The 16,702-nt window shown below is 43.7% G+C and overlaps 1 protein-coding gene across 6 annotated transcripts in view; it reads left to right on the forward strand.

The window, feature by feature from the left end:
- The window catches only part of NDC1 (NDC1 transmembrane nucleoporin), a 127,896-nt gene that overhangs the window by 39,872 nt on the left and 71,322 nt on the right, over positions 1 to 16,702 (forward strand). For 2 of the 6 annotated variants that reach the window (XM_085853643.1, XM_085853659.1), the window contains one exon: positions 14,875 to 15,000. The exons of 2 other annotated variants lie outside the window; for them this stretch is intronic. In XM_085853643.1, the coding sequence (XP_085709769.1) occupies positions 14,875 to 15,000 (126 nt within the window). The remainder of the gene's footprint in view (positions 1 to 14,874; positions 15,001 to 16,702) is intronic. 2 more of the 6 variants (XM_085853653.1, XM_085853665.1) reach the window with 1 other exon arrangement.

Genomic DNA, 16,702 nt, shown 5'->3' on the forward strand with positions numbered 1-16,702 from the left:
AGGTAGATGATGGCTGACTTGGTCAACTCTTCATCCCAACGAAAGAGGGTGTTGTACCCAGTCCATGTCGGCAACCGCCCGTCCGTTTTCTGGACCATTTTCATTGTGTAATAGAGTACATCTAGCGATAGGCTGTCCTCTTGTGATGGACTGATGTTAATGTCACAACTGTAAAAGGCTGTGGCCCCTTGCCTTTTCCCGCCACCATACTTGAGAATGGGTAGCGTGTTACCAACTAATGACCGCTGACGACGGCTAATTGGAGTCACTGGACGAGCGTGCTGAATCGGCTCAGAGGGTGCGTCTTGTATCATCAATCCATTGGTGTGGTGAGTGGTCCCATGACCGGTGAGGGTCTCCTCACTGAAATCGATGTTATCGTACACAAATATTGTTGGTACATTTCTGAGGCAGTTTGAGGGCAGTTTTCCCTCCTGATCAATCTGCAACAGTGCCAAAACAGTTTCCAACACCTGTGTAGTACTGACTGAGACACGATGCCCAAGCTTGTTGAGCAGTCCTAACAGTCGAGTAGAACCAGTCCAATGTTTCACAGTCAGGCCCAATGCATAGGACTTCGGAGTAAACGTCTGACCCCTTGACGCTATAGAAACAACGTCTTGAAGAACAGAGACCATTTTCAGATGAATATGCCGTGGGAGTTCATCCTCTGTAGTTGACTCTGTTTCTGTTGTAGAGCTACTGTCGACAACAGCAGCCTGAGCAATGGAACCAATATCAATGTCCTTCATGTACACCACTTCGCTCTCAGACATTTTTGGTGGACGATAGAAAATCATGTCTGGGTACCGTTCCTGCAGTCCTTTCTTCAGTCTTGTTGCCTGGTAGTTGGCCTTATCCTGACCTTCGCATACTCTGAGTAGGTCATCAAACATCTCACACAACTTCTTCATATGTAAAGATTGCTTTCCATCAATGAGTCTTACCTGGATTACTTTATCACAGAAAATGTCAAATGTTGAGTCATCGTTCACTTTCTGAGTTTGGAGTTTACTTTCACTCTGTCTGTGGTATGTGTCATTCACATACTCATAATAACATTTACGGTGATAACAAACTTCCAGCGCCACAGAGTCTTTATCCTTTATAGTTGTCATTATTCTCACAAAACGTTCATCTCTCCTCGGCTCAGCAGTTTCCCTCAGCTTTCCTCCATCCTGTGTTTCTGCCAGGGACAACTGATCACGTTGAGATTTTCCTTTGACACGGATGAATTTGTCTTTTTTTCTGGCATATGATGCAAATTCTTGGCAGTCGACCAGCTGATTTGCCATCCACCCTTTCTACAGAGGTTCTGAGGGATTTCTACGTATTTTGTGGTATGAGTGTCCCTCTTCTTCGAGTCTGCCCACCACCTCACTGGCTCGAGCAGAAACTGCAGTAGTGCTGGTTTCTGATTTCCTTTTCCTGGCTTCAGCGCGTTTTATATGATCCTTGTTACAAAATGACGCATAGCAGAACCGGTGACGGCCGGCATCCGCAGGAGGATCAGTCATTGGCAGCAGTTTCATAATTTGATCATCCAGCAAACGGCATTTGTTGATAGTTTCACTATCTGTGGCGTTGCACCAAGCCTTTGCGCATTCGCATACCTTATGCCAGCTCTTATCTGTGAATTGCGTCACTTTCTCATCATCCTCCCTGCCCAAGTTTATGAAACAACACATATTTGATTGTTGAAAGACCAAAAATCACATGACAACCATGGGCGCCGCCATCTTGATTTGTTGTTTCCTGGTCATTTCCTCCGCGATTACAAGCACGCCACGCCCACTTCGTGGCGGTAATTTCAAATGGTAATAACTGTCAGTGTGTCAACTTGTGCATATGGAAACAAGTAGGAATTTCAATGTTGCGTTCTCATGAATGTACAGGGTGAATTTCGTTTCGATTGATGATCTGCACAACGAAACTGAACGAACCCACCCACCTCCACATGACCTCGAGTGCGTGCCCGTACGTGCGTGGCCATACGTGCAAAAAAAGAAAAAAAAAAAAGGAAGAAGAATTGTGATGTCATAGCACTGTGTACTGTCATTGGTTTGGGAAATAAATGGCCATAACTTGGGAACCACTTGTCCGATTAATATCAAACCTTGACAAGGCACATCCACAGGGCCCCAGCAATATACCTGGCAAGTTTCAATTAGATCGGACCAGTGGTTGTTGAGAAACAGCGGTCGCAGACACAGACACACACAGACGTGTGTGCCCGTATGTGCGTGCCTGTACGTGCAAAAAAAAAAGAAAAAAAAGAAGAAGAAGAATTGTGATGTCAATCGTGATGTCATAGCACCGTGTACTGTCATTGGTTTGGTAAATAAATGGCCATAACTTGGGAACCACTTGTCCGATTAATATCAAACCTTAAAGGCACATCCACAAGGCCCCAGCAATATACCTGGCAAGTTTCAATTAGATCGGACCAGTGGTTGTCGAGAAACAGCGGTCGCAGACAGACACACACACACAGATTGCTGGAATTATATATAGATGTTGACCTTTTGGCTTATGTTGACGTCGAAAACACTTGTGTGTTGAATTCAGTGACCTGATATGCAAATCATGTTAAAATTTTTCGTCGATCAGAAGAAAATTGAGGATTTTAGAAATTTCACAAAGCTTTTGATCTTTGGCCTATGTTGACCTTTTGACCTCAAAAACAATAGGCTTCTTGCTTATGATGAACTCCAGCAGGTGGTGAAGTTTCGTGAAGATCGGTTTAAAATTGTGACCTGCAGGCAATTGATATACAAAAACAAAGACAGATAGACAGAATAACACACACGACTAACCAAGATACTTGAAAAATCTCAGGTTTTGGCAAGTAACAAACAGGTGAAAACATAACTTTCACCCACCTTCGATGGCAGAAGTATAAATGTTCACAGGATATCTAAACTCATCTTCTTCCCTCAGTATTTGGTAGAATCTGTCCTGGGCAGATAATATCTCCAAGCTTTCCTCCAAAGGAAATTTGAACATGAAATGAGTGTGTGATCACACGGACTTTGTTGTAATGTGCTACAATTTTTTTTTTCTCCAAAGGGTAGATATCCAGGCTGGTCATGGTCTCGCAAACATGATCATAAAGCTAACATGATCTGACATGATCGGTTACCTTTTCGGGGTTGGTTTGCTGCAACCATTGAAACGACACAAGTCATGCCTCTTCAGGGAGGTCATTTCCAGCTTGGAAATTCTTGGGATCATGACTACAGTCGTAAGATGTTCTTCATTTCCTATAACACAGTAAATGAGGTCTATATTTCGAGCAGATGTAAAGCTGTTTGGTGAAATATTTATTTCACAGGATTAGTATTTTGATGTCGACGTGAGTTGGAGAAATGGGTATTACAACATTCACCATCATTATTTTGGGTGAAGTATATTGCCATGGGGTGGGTTTCTCTGCAACCATTTGGAATGAAGACTTGGAGGTCAAAATTATCAAACTGGTGAGACCACCATCACAAGAAAGACATCTGAACGTGGAATCGCTTTGTCCTCTCGTCTTGGCATCCGATTTTATGAAATGCCGAACTTCATCATTGCTGGCAATGTATCCACTGGCATGAAACAAATTGATTACTTCTCTTCAACCAAATCAATGGTGAGGTTTCACAGCTAAACCATGAGTTGTCTGATTGTTTGACTTTATCATGAGGGCTTGGATCAACTGAGTCAAACAGAGGGATTCCTTAGTGACAGATCCTTTGGACACCAAACTTGAAATAAGATCTCAGAATGTTTTACTACAATCGCCTGTTGCTCTTTCCCTTGTAAAATCACTCAGGTCTTGGCATTTCACACTCTTGGGGTGGGGGTGGGGTTCCTTCACCTCAGCTAATATTTGTTCTTTTGGTAAATTCAGTGGTGATCAGCAATGTCATTTGCATCCACCAATTTCAATGCTTTGGGTATGTGCTTTCGAAAGGCAAAGGATACTTGCATGTGGTGACCATCAACACGCATAACGATGAGACTTCCCCGAAAACATTCTTCTAAGTCTCAAAGCAGATGAGCCCTTTCTCCTCTATTTTCTAATGTTGTGGCCTCCACAGTGCTCGATGCATTTGCGGAGGTTGATGTTTCCTTGACCCAATTGAAATGTTGTGGCAGAACCTGAAGCGAGCAGTTCATGCAAGAAAGCCCACAAATATCTCTGAATTGAAGCAGTTATGTGAGGAGGAATGGGCAAACATTCCTCCAAGCCGTTGTGCAGGACTGATCAAGAGTTACAGGAAATGCTTGGTTGAGGCTACTGCTTCTCAAGGAGGTGCCATCAGTTACTGAATGTTAAGGTTCACATTCTTTTTCCAACAAAGAAATTGAATGTTGCATCATTTTGTTCAATAAATAAGTAAATGAAAAAGTAGATTAAATTTTTTTTTGTGTTATTTGTTTAATCCGGTTCTCTTTATTTATTATTAGAACTTAGATGAAGATCTGATCACATTTTAGGTCAGATTTATGCAGAAATACAGAAGATTCTGAAGGGTTCACAAACTTTTTCTCACCACTGTACATGGCTCACTCCCTTGACACGAACATACAAGGCCATCTAACATCTCAGCTGCTGTGGGTCTGTTGAATAATTTTGGATGCATTACATTTGCTTCTCTGTACCATCCGCAGCCATCTGATATGGGAATTTATGCACTTACAGAAATGTAGGAACACCAAATGCTGTGTACCAAAGCCAAAGATCTCTTCACATGTCCGAGAAAAGCTGGTTCCGAAGGTGGTAACTTGTGCGCACTTGGCACATCCTTCGTCGCTGCTCATTTTTCCTGAAAAGATCATTGAAGTTGGTGTGAGCCTCATTGTATTTTCTTTGTGGATCATGCATCGCACTCACCAAGTGACTTGAAGTGGTGAACAGCCTCCTGAAGATCACCAGTTGCCAGTGTTTCGAGTTGTGGACTGTTGTGACGATGCAACGTCTTCGTAGCTTTCCATGCTTTCTTTTCCCCATAGTCAAAGAAAGCTGATACACTGTCACAACCAGTCAGTGCATGAAACGCAGGAAGCTGTGTACACATTTCTGGAGGCAATCTTTTACATATCTCATGCATTGTGATGAGTTTGCATCTAGCCGATGTTCTTTTCTCCACCCATAGTTCATCATTTTGCTGAAGCTGTGGAAAGCAACATATTGCTAAGTCAAGCACATCAGTATCAGTGGATTTTATTGAAATGGATCCTTGCGTATTCTGACTTCAAAACTGATCATCATTTTCCTTCACATGGAGAAGTCCCAGGTCCGGCTCTTCCGAGGAGAAACAGAGATTAAACCCCTCATAATACATTTGGTACCCATGGCCATACTAATATATATATATATATATATATATATATATATATATATATATATATATATATATATATATATATATATATATATATATATATATATATATATATATACATATACATATACATATACATATACATATACATATACATATATATATATATATATATATATATATATATAAAAAGTCAATCAGCTAAGGTGTGATAAAGTGTAACACAATCATCAAAATATAGAATTCTTTATTAAATGATATAACTAATGTTTTTAGGAAGTTGAATTACTTCGCTATAATAATCAACAGGAGAAAATATAGTTATGTACCCACATTTTGAGAAAAAAACACAATTTACCCCAAGCTTTGAGGGTTTATGCACGTTATTGTTGACGGACAAAGATGGACGGCTGCCGACTTTGCGTTGCAGTGCGACAAGAGAAACGTACCTTTACTTTCAGGGACATCCTAAAAATTTTGAATAAATACATATAGTGGTAATATTTATACTGTTCTTCATCCCCACCCCCTCTATTTCTGTCAAACAATAACGTGCACCAGACATCCCCCTATTGGCCACGTTCAAATTCACATGCAGCGTCTTCAACATCACCCATAAGAACCACTCGGCGAAAAATATATTTAGGTGGTGTTTTCCGTGTAAAATGGGGTAGAGTTGGCTTCAAATGCTTCAAAATGGACCAAATCACTAACGTGCACAATATGTGTCCGTCAGATTCTAACGTGGAAATGGCCAACTCCGTCAGAAACCATAGAAAGTGAAGATGGTGGACCTGACCTCGTCCTTTCGACCACGGTTCTAGCACTTATTTACTTTCTTTAAATGTAATTTACATTCCTATGAAGTCACACAACATTCCTATTCATTTTTTTCAAGTTCAAGACAGATATATACTTACGCACGTTATTTTTTTATGACTGACACCGACTCCGTCAAATATGTTGCCATTACGGACTTCTTCCACAGATTTCGATGACGTAATACGCACCGGCAGGGTCAAGTCTATTTCCGGGTGCAGACCGTTCACATGATCCACTGTTGGCGGGAGTTGATGGCTTGGATTACGCACGTTATATTCACGACGGACGTGGTCGGGTTGCTTTTCATACCTCTATTTCAATACTGAAAAGCTTTGGTGCACAAAATTGGTTACATGCCATCAGGAACTTAGCATACAGATACGGCCATGACACTATTTCAGTACATGCTGCTGCTATCTGGTAGTAAACTCAACCCTGAGCCCCTGGACAATTTTGACGGACGCACTAACGTGCACAAGCGGAATTTTAAACCACATTTTTTTTTTAATTTAGCAAAGGACGGATGATTAAATTTATGTTCATACATAACCTTAGATGGTGACCTTTAAATTAAATGTATATATATTGCGAATACAAATCTAGAAAAGGCAATAAAAGCAGTGTGAAACTGGTCAATGAAAAATGTGACGCTCAGGGCCTTCAAAAAAATCGTTTCCCTCTTTTTTTCCTCAGACTTTAATATATGTGCCTGAAACTGTCTTTTTTATCTCCTGGAAATTTATACTGAAGTATCCAACCATTAATGGACCATTTTTTTCAAATAGTAGAAATTTATTGAATGATTTTCTCATGGCCTACAAATATAACACCTTAGCTGATTTTGACTTGTATATTATACATGTGTGTATATATATGTATATATATATATATATATATATATATATATATATATATATATATATATATATATTGTTACGAATTCACGCCTGCCGGCGTGCGAACTGCCGCCTTCCACTAATAGTAGCAGCTCGCCCACCGGGCGGACAATTCAGTCGTGACCCTCCTGGAACTATCGCCAGGAACCAGTCACGGGTGGGGGTTTAACCTCACCACAGCCCAGTCCGTATTCTACCCGCGCGAAATAGGGTGAATCGCCGAATGTCGATATACCTAAGTACCCGCGCGGGTAATTACCGAGGGGCTGCACCGCACCGCAGGTCGGCCTGGGACACGAACCGCTTAAGCGGTCCGTTCCGTACTACAGTGATAACCGAGCGGTGTTATCGCCGACCTCGACGGATCCGATTCTTGTCACCGGGCGTTCAAAACCCACTACTCATTCCACGATGCATGATGGCTTTTTAAAAGGGAAATAGGAGATGACGAACGGGATACATTGCACACAAGGACATTTATTCACTAAGCACGTATTACACACACAACACAAGCAAGGCAGTAATGCAATGTATAGGCAAGAAATAGAAAACAAAAGCAATACAACCGACTATAAGCAAGGGTGTATTTACAGCACAGTTACTTAACAGGTTCTACTTACAGGGACACGGCGCCACAGCAGTCATACAAAACAAAAGAAATGGAAAGACCTCCTCACAGGCAATGGGGTAGACGGGGTCCGGAGACCTTTATGGTCGTGGGCCGTGGATGACCGAAAAGGCCCACGAGACCGTGCAGGTTACCTGCACCCTCGAGGTGTCTCGGTGGGCAGGTCGCGACATCTGCTCCCTACGGCAGCTAGCGTGGCTGCGCCTGACTCCCGGCCTTGCGACGCTGGGCGGTAAGCTCTCTCCGGCGCTCCTCGCCAGATGCGCAGGTTCGCACCACACAGCCGGCAGAGCTGCGCCTCCCGTCTGCGTCCCCGATGCGTCGCCCGGACTCGTCACCAGCCCGCGCCTTCGCCAACAGGTTGTTCAACAGGACCACCGGGAGACGGGAAGAAATCAGCGCCAAGACGAGGGAGAGGGAGCACGACCCGATGTCCAAGAGAGAGAGAACTCGACCTCGACCACCAAGAGAGAGAGAACTCGACCTCGACCACCAAGAGAGAGAGAACTCGACCTCGACCACCAAGAGAGAGAGAACTCGACCTCGACCACCAAGAGAGAGAGAACTCGACCTCGACCACCAAGAGAGAGAGAACTCGACCTCGACCACCAAGAGAGAGAGAACTCGACCTCGACCACCAAGAGAGAGAGAACTCGACCTCGACCACCAAGAGAGAGAGAACTCGACCTCGACCACCAAGAGAGAGAGAACTCGACCTCGACCACCAAGAGAGAGAGAACTCGACCTCGACCACCAAGAGAGAGAGAACTCGACCTCGACCACCAAGAGAGAGAGAACTCGACCTCGACCACCAAGAGAGAGAGAACTCGACCTCGACCACCAAGAGAGAGAGAACTCGACCTCGACCACCAAGAGAGAGAGAACTCGACCTCGACCACCAAGAGAGAGAGAACTCGACCTCGACCACCAAGAGAGAGAGAGAGAACTCGACCTCGACCACCAAGAGAGAGAGAGAACTCCACCTCGACCACCAAGAGAGAGAGAGAGAGAGAACTCCACCTCGACCACCAAGAGAGAGAGAGAGAGAACTCCACCTCGACCACCAAGAGAGAGAGAGAGAACTCGACCTCGACCACCAAGAGAGAGAGAGAACTCGACCTCGACCACCAAGAGAGAGAGAACTCGACCTCGACCACCAAGAGAGAGAGAGAACTCCACCTCGACCACCAAGAGAGAGAGAGAGAACTCCACCTCGACCACCAAGAGAGAGAGAGAGAACTCGACCTCGACCACCAAGAGAGAGAGAGAACTCGACCTCGACCACCAAGAGAGAGAGAGAGAACTCGACCTCGACCACCAAGAGAGAGAGAGAGAACTCGACCTCGACCACCAAGAGAGAGAGAGAGAACTCGACCTCGACCACCAAGAGAGAGAGAGAGAGAACTCGACCTCGACCACCAAGAGAGAGAGAGAGAGAGAACTCGACCTCGACCACCAAGAGAGAGAGAGAGAACTCGACCTCGACCACCAAGAGAGAGAGAGAGAACTCGACCTCGACCACCAAGAGAGAGAGAGAGAACTCGACCTCGACCACCAAGAGAGAGAGAGAACTCGACCTCGACCACCAAGAGAGAGAGAGAACTCGACCTCGACCACCAAGAGAGAGAGAGAACTCCACCTCGACCACCAAGAGAGAGAGAGAGAGAGAACTCCACCTCGACCACCAAGAGAGAGAGAGAGAGAACTCCACCTCGACCACCAAGAGAGAGAGAGAGAGAACTCCACCTCGACCACCAAGAGAGAGAGAGAGAACTCCACCTCGACCACCAAGAGAGAGAGAGAGAACTCCACCTCGACCACCAAGAGAGAGAGAGAGAACTCGACCTCGACCACCAAGAGAGAGAGAGAGAACTCGACCTCGACCACCAAGAGAGAGAGAGAGAACTCGACCTCGACCACCAAGAGAGAGAGAGAGAGAGAACTCGAGAACTCGACCTCGACCACGACCACCAAGAGATAGAGAGAGAGAACTCGACCTCGACCACCAAGAGAGAGAGAGAGAGAGAGAGAGAGAGAGAGAGAGAGAGAGAGAGAGAGGAAGAGAGAGAGGAAGAGAGAGAGGAAGAGAGAGAGGAAGAGAGAGAGAGGAAAAGAGAGAGGAAGAGAGAGAGGAAGAGAGAGGAAGAGAGAGGAAGAGAGAGAGGAAGAGAGAGAGGAAGAGAGAGAGAAGAGAGAGAGGAAGAGAGAGAGGAAGAGAGAGAGAAGAGAGAGAGAGAGAGAGAGAGAGAGAGAGAGAGAGGAGAGAGAGAAGAGAGAGAGAAGAGAGAGAGAAGAGAGAGAAAGAGAGAGAGAAAACTCGACCTCGACCACCAAGAGAGAGAGAGAGAGAGAGAGAGAGAGAGAACTCGACCTCGACCACCAAGAGAGAGAGAGAGAGAGAGAGAGAGAACTCGACCTCGACCACCAAGAGAGAGAGAGAGAGAGAGAGAACTCGACCTCGACCACCAAGAGAGAGAGAGAGAGAGAGAGAACTCGACCTCGACCACCAAGAGAGAGAGAGAGAGAGAGAGAGAGAGAGAACTCGACCTCGACCACCAAGAGAGAGAGAGAGAGAGAGAACTCGACCTCGACCACCAAGAGAGAGAGAGAGAGAGAACTCGACCTCGACCACCAAGAGAGAGAGAGAGAGAGAACTCGACCTCGACCACCAAGAGAGAGAGAGAGAGAGAGAGAGAACTCGACCTCGACCACCAAGAGAGCGAGAGAGAGAGAGAACTCGACCTCGACCACCAAGAGAGCGAGAGAGAACTCGACCTCGACCACCAAGAGAGCGAGAGCCCGCGTGCGGTCCGCCTTATATAGCGCGGGGCTCCACCCTTCGCTCCTCCCCGTTTTCGGCTCCGCCTCCCTTCTAAAAGCTTCCCGAAAAGGGGCGTTCCCTCACTCCGACCGCCTCACGCCGTGCATCCACCAATCGGCAGCGAGCTGCCCTGCCCCCTTCCCTTCACACCAAGCGCGGGGAAAATAGGCGGGAAAAACCCCACAAGCTCCGCAAGAGCTTTTGTTCTGCCAATCCTGCCCGCGTTCTCGGACGGTTCCCTACACTGAAACCGTTGTCGCGTGGACCGTGGAGGATGGCGTTCAGAAGCGGACGTAGTGGCAAAGATGGTGATGGTTGTTTGTGTGGAGGTTTGTTGCATGCTTGGCGTAGTGGCGTACTAGGTGGCGGTTGTTGTTTGCGTGGTTCAAAATAACGATAGATAAAGAAAAACGGCTATCTCAAAGAGTCGCAGCCCGGCGAACACGAACAATACCCTCTAAACAACGGTGGGGAAACCTATCTGCACATAAACTTACCGGGATAACTGATCTAAGGAACCTTTATGATGTATTGCGAATTTCCACAGCCGTAACAATATATATCGGGGTTTAAATGGGTGTACATGGTGGTTTCCCCACAAAATATGTATTTGCTTTCTTCTCCGAAACTACACACACAATTTTGATGAAACTTGACCACCGCCTTCATCACCCGTGATGTACTAAAGTTTGTTCACGGCATTTAAGAAATTGAGGTCGAAGGGATTCTACGTGGGGCTTGCCTCCCAAAATCTGTATTTGCTTTTTTCACGAAAACCACACACAATTTCTATGAAACTTGACCACAACCTTTATCACCCGTGATGTACCAAAGTTTGTTCACGGCATTCAAAAAAAAAATCCATAAGTATTTACTTTCTTCTCTGTTGTATATTTTGTGGGTCATCCATACCTACCAGTGGTTCCCTGGTTATCTTATCCATCCACTACCAGGTGAGTGCCCAGGGTATTGCCCCTATGTTTATTATAATGATGATGAATGAGAAGATTTGCCCGTTGTGACCGATCCTGGTTTTTTGCTTTTGCCATGGTCTGGAGTACTGAAAAATCATCCCTCCCTCCACAATCAGCTGAACAGACCAGGTTAGCTCTCATATAAAGCCAAGCAAATTTTTAGAGAAGATACTCCAACTTTAGTTTTGTATATATGTAGGAGGTTGGGTGGACTTGATTTTTTTTTTTCCATGCCATCCCAACATAGAGAGTGCTTGCACACTCTATGAGATGTGGTGTAGATCAATCATGATGTGTCCATATAACTGGTGTTGGCAAAGGTTACCAAGTGTTCAATTGATGTATCCTATTTCTAATGCTGAAGGTGACATTTGTTTCATTGCGCACAATCCACTACCCTGGAAGCGAAGAAAATGATACAGAGAAAGGAGACAAATTAGTTTCAACTAATTGCCTAACTAAAAGTTTCCAGTTGATTTTTAATTACGAAATCTAAAGATTTCGTAAGTATATTGATGACTTCCGTCATCTGTTTGTGTGTTTGTTTGTGTGTGTGTTTGTTTGTTTGTAGGCACGATAACTCGAGAACGGAAGAAGCTACCAATGTCAAATTACACCACGTGATTCAGGATGGTGATGGCTCGTGCTGATTAGATTTTGGTCAAAATCGGTCAAAGGTCAAGGTCACAGTGAGGTCATACATTTGATTTTTGATGGTGTGGTACAGAATCATCGGAGAAACATCTGGTTTGCGTCGCTACCTTCTCTAGAGACAGCATTTATTAGACAAGGTCAGAGGTCAAGTTGACAATTTCGTAAGTACCAGTCGATGACTGCTTGTTTGTGTGTTTGTAGGTACGATAACGGAAGAAGCTACCAATGTCAAATTACACCACGTGATTCAGGAGGGTGATGGCTAGCGCTGATTAGATTTTGGTCAAAATCGGTCAAAGGTCAAGGTCACAGTGAGGTCAAACATCCAAAAAAAAGTTATAACTCTAGAACGGAAGAAGCTACCAAGGTCAAATTACACCACGTGATTCAGGAGGGTGATGGCTAGCGCTGATTAGATTTTGGTCAAAATCGTTCAAAGGTCAAGGTCACAGTGAGGTCAAACATTCGATTTTTGATGGTTTGGTACAGAATCATCGTAGAAACTTCTGGTTTGCGTCACTACCTTCTCTGGAAACAGCTTTTATTAGACAAGGTCAGAGGTCAAGTTGACGATTTCGTAAGTACCAGTCTATGATTGCTTGTTTTGTTTGTTTGTTTGTTTCTGAACTAGCAGTGAGGATAGATTTTGTGCTTGCACATGTTGCAAGATAGGACAATCAGGATATAGTTGTTTGTTGTATGTTTTCCTTGTTCTTTTAAGGGGTGAATACTGAACATGGTAATGTTCTAAATGTCTGTGTTGGCTGTGAGAATTTGCTTTTGCCGAGATTCAGGTGTCACACAGCATTATTCTCCTCTCCATTCTGAACTTCTCCTCTCCAAAATACTTCTGAATGTTTCATCGTTTCATCGAAGTTGGATCAAATTATGAGATTTTCGGAAATGGTCAAACAATTTTGACGGGGTATCGTTCAAATGTAAATATTTCATCGACCGAACAAGAAATATTGAGTACAACAGGGCTGAATGTGTTCCTGAGATGTCCTTTTTTTCAAATGAGACCTGTTGTGGCTTTGTGTACAGCCAGTTGTTTAAACTCCTAAAATGTGGCCCTTTTGTGAGGTCTATTGCTGGCTGGTGTTCAGACCTAACTTTTCTTCATGGTGGTGACTCAGCTTGGTGCATCTCTGACCCCATGCGTTTCAGGTATCACTCGATATGTGAGGATGAGATGTATGTTGAGATGCAGGTGTAATGGAAATTGATTTGTAGGTTTGGACCTTCTTCCAGTCTACATCTTGGTTTCAAATGCAGTACATCTTTCCTGGTGATGCTTGAAGAAATTATTTTCTTTACCCTGGCTGGTCCAGCTCTAATTAGTGGGCCATTTTTGAGCACTTAAAGAAACAATAAGATGATGCCATTCTGTGCTGGAGCTCTTCACACCTGGCAGTAAAAAGTAGAGATATCTGATGACTATTTCTTAATCGAGAAATCACTTGATCGATACACTATGTGGACAAAAACTGAGACTCGTCGTCGTCGTCGCCCATGCAATAATAGAGAGTATCACATTGTACAGGTTAAAACCTTTAATTTGACACCAAACACTGGTTTGTAGCAAGTTACACATTTAGCAAAAAAAATTTGTGCTGTAAAAGGTGTGGCCTCGAAAAAAAAAATGCTCAAGTGTGCCAGGGTGGTACCCTTAGGATTATGCAAGTACATGTGTACATCTACCACTTAGAGTAAAAATAAAAAAATAACAAGTCTGGAGACTGCGATGGTTCACGAGCAATGTACACGGTTCGCCTTTTTTTATTTTTTGACCTTCGAGGGGACGCCACGGGCAAACTGGCGGGAATCGGGAAAAATGTAAATGATGAAAGTTGCAGTACTCGAAGAGCACTACTTGCATACCAACTTTCATTCAAAACAGTTGAAAACCCTAGGAGCTCGATGCCCAATTTATTGATTTTTTTTTTGACATTTTTAAAGTTTGTGACCTTATGACCTTGACCTTGGGATGAAAATGAAAAAATCGAGCTCTATGGGGCTATGCAGGTGCCATTGGGCTAACCAAATACCGAAACCCCTGCCAGATTCGACAAACCCCCTCGGAGAAGATGTAACTTGAAACCGGCTACCCCCTAAAAACATGTTTTTTGGGCATGGATCCACCCATAATGGGCGCAGCACGCCCATTCTCTGGAAAACACAACTAGATCATGATACAAACCTCGCACCCTAATTTTATCAAGATCGGATCAAAACCCACGGAGCTATGCTCGGGACAGACAGACAGACACACACCCATAACGAATATAGTGGTTACTTACTGACTCGTGAACCAATATAAACGCATTTGTACACAATGTTACACTTAGGGTAATTTTTTTATGGTTGGCAACCTGACTATTCTGCTATCCTTTGCTAATAACGGTGTGCAGTCTTCTTCTGGAGTGTCATGGAAGATTCCTCCCCCATTGGCGACTGGTTCCCATCTTACCCCGCTTTGGACTCTGAAACCTAAGGCCAACAGTTTCTTTCCAAATCTAGTATCAGGAAGCTGAGTCTAAAACCTTTTTACTCGGTCTAAGCAGAACAAAAATAGGGTTGTGTCTTGTATTTTCCTTTTCTTTTGTGTTCTTTATACAGTGGGAATTGTTACCCTTTGCCTGTCTGGGTAACAGTGCTTCTTTCAAACTCAACTTGACATCAAATTTTGTCATGAAATCCCTATCATTGAACATTTATACTGTACTTTAGTTCCCAATTGCTTCAGTTGGTCGTCTTCCTCTTTGTGCAGCTTGGACGTCGACTTTGTGCTCTGGCTGTGCACTCTTCTCACTCATCCTGTTGCTGATATCATTGCTGGTTGTCATTGCTTTTGATTCAAGAAATTATACAGGTGAGGGCAAACATCAAGAACCTGTTCATGATTTTTAAAATGTATTTGCAAAATCGAAGTTTTTTTTTCGAGTATATCTATCGGTCAGTCGATTGTGTTATTCTGCCTGTCTGTCTGTCAATCGCCACGGGTCACAATTCCAAACCGATAATCATGAAACTTCACCAAGTTGTAGAGGTAGTCTCAACTGAGAAGCCTATTGATGTTGAGGTCAAAGATCAAAGGTCATCTTGAGGTCAAATTTCTGAAATCGTCATTTTTCATCCGATTGACTTGAAAGTTGAACGAGATTTGCGTATTGCGTCACTGAATTGGGGAACCAACTATTTTTAAGGTCAAAGGTCAACTTAATCTCAAACTTCTAAAATCAATTTCAATCTGGAAAAAATAATCAATTTTCATCCGATTGACCTGAGCTTTGATTAATATTGTTAATTTTAATCTCAATTAAATGGACAATTTGATGTATCCATGGCAGCCTTTGGAGAGGGGGCTTGATTTTGCAAGTATCGTTCTCTGCGTGTCATCTTTTTGTTGTTTATTTGTTTGTTGATTTATTTATACGTTCCATGATTTGCTTGTAACTTTGCTAAGAAATGAACACATCTGGACTGCTGTCCAATAAGGGACTTTCAAAATGAAATCCGTAACATACTCTGCATGCTTGTGCAGAAATCATGAGAAACAATGATCTCTGGGGCATGCAAACGTGTTTCGTGTGTGTGTGGGGTCATAATTGTTACCTAAAATGGCTCTCAAAGCTTCCAACAGAAGCCGAAAATACTTGGAAAAGTACTGGAGAGAAAGCTTGGATGTGCCACGGCACAACAAAATAATTGGAGGGGAACACCGTAACTGGTTTGGGTGCTTCTGAGCACCCATGGGAAGGATATGTGGGGCTTGTGAATGCACAGGGTAAGTTTTGAAAATGATGATTTTACTATTAATCGTTTTATTGGGGGGTGGGTGAGTTGCAGTTGTGAGGACTGTTATAAATAGAATATGCTGTTTGTTTGTTTCCGGGGCCACAACAGAAATTGTACGAGATTTTTGCATCCATTGCTGAAAGGATAAGCGTGTGTGCGTCCATGTCCACATCCGCATGTGTGTCTGCCATCACTCGCTTCCATTAACAGGAAACGGTAGAAACTCGACACCTTTTATCCATGGGTGTTTCTCGTAGTTCCTATATTTCCGTGAGTCCAATTTGCATCCAGGAACACAACAATTATGGTTAACCATCCTGGAATTGCCACTCTTTTGTTTTGAATGCTGAAATTATGTTAAAAAGACTATTTAATGACAGATTTTGCCCAAGCAACGGCAGCTTAATAATGCCCCGGCTTGCAGAAGCAAGTCATTGAAAACACTCAGAGCATGCGTGAAAAGCCTAATAAGCATTCACACGTCATTTTGAAAGTATAGTATCGTATTTCAAATGCAGTGCCTGCCCAGAAGTCGTTTGACATATTCATCAAGAACTGTTGAAATGCTTGTGTCAATGCTTTTTTCACACCACGGCAGGAAGAGGAATATTACAGGGCTTTGTCTGCTGAATAATAGGAGCAATGTGTGACCGATGTAGTTTCGGTCTTTGCTCAAGATGTAAATTCTCCTTTTAATGCTTGCAATGTGGTAATTCTATCAATCGATGCTTAAAAATAACTTGAGAAAAGCATTATCACTTGGCATGAAATAGTCC

Source organism: Eptatretus burgeri, chromosome 2 (genome assembly GCF_056783735.1).
Source record: "Eptatretus burgeri isolate ZD-2024b chromosome 2, Ebu_testis_v1, whole genome shotgun sequence".
NCBI lineage: Eukaryota > Metazoa > Chordata > Myxini > Myxiniformes > Myxinidae > Eptatretus > Eptatretus burgeri.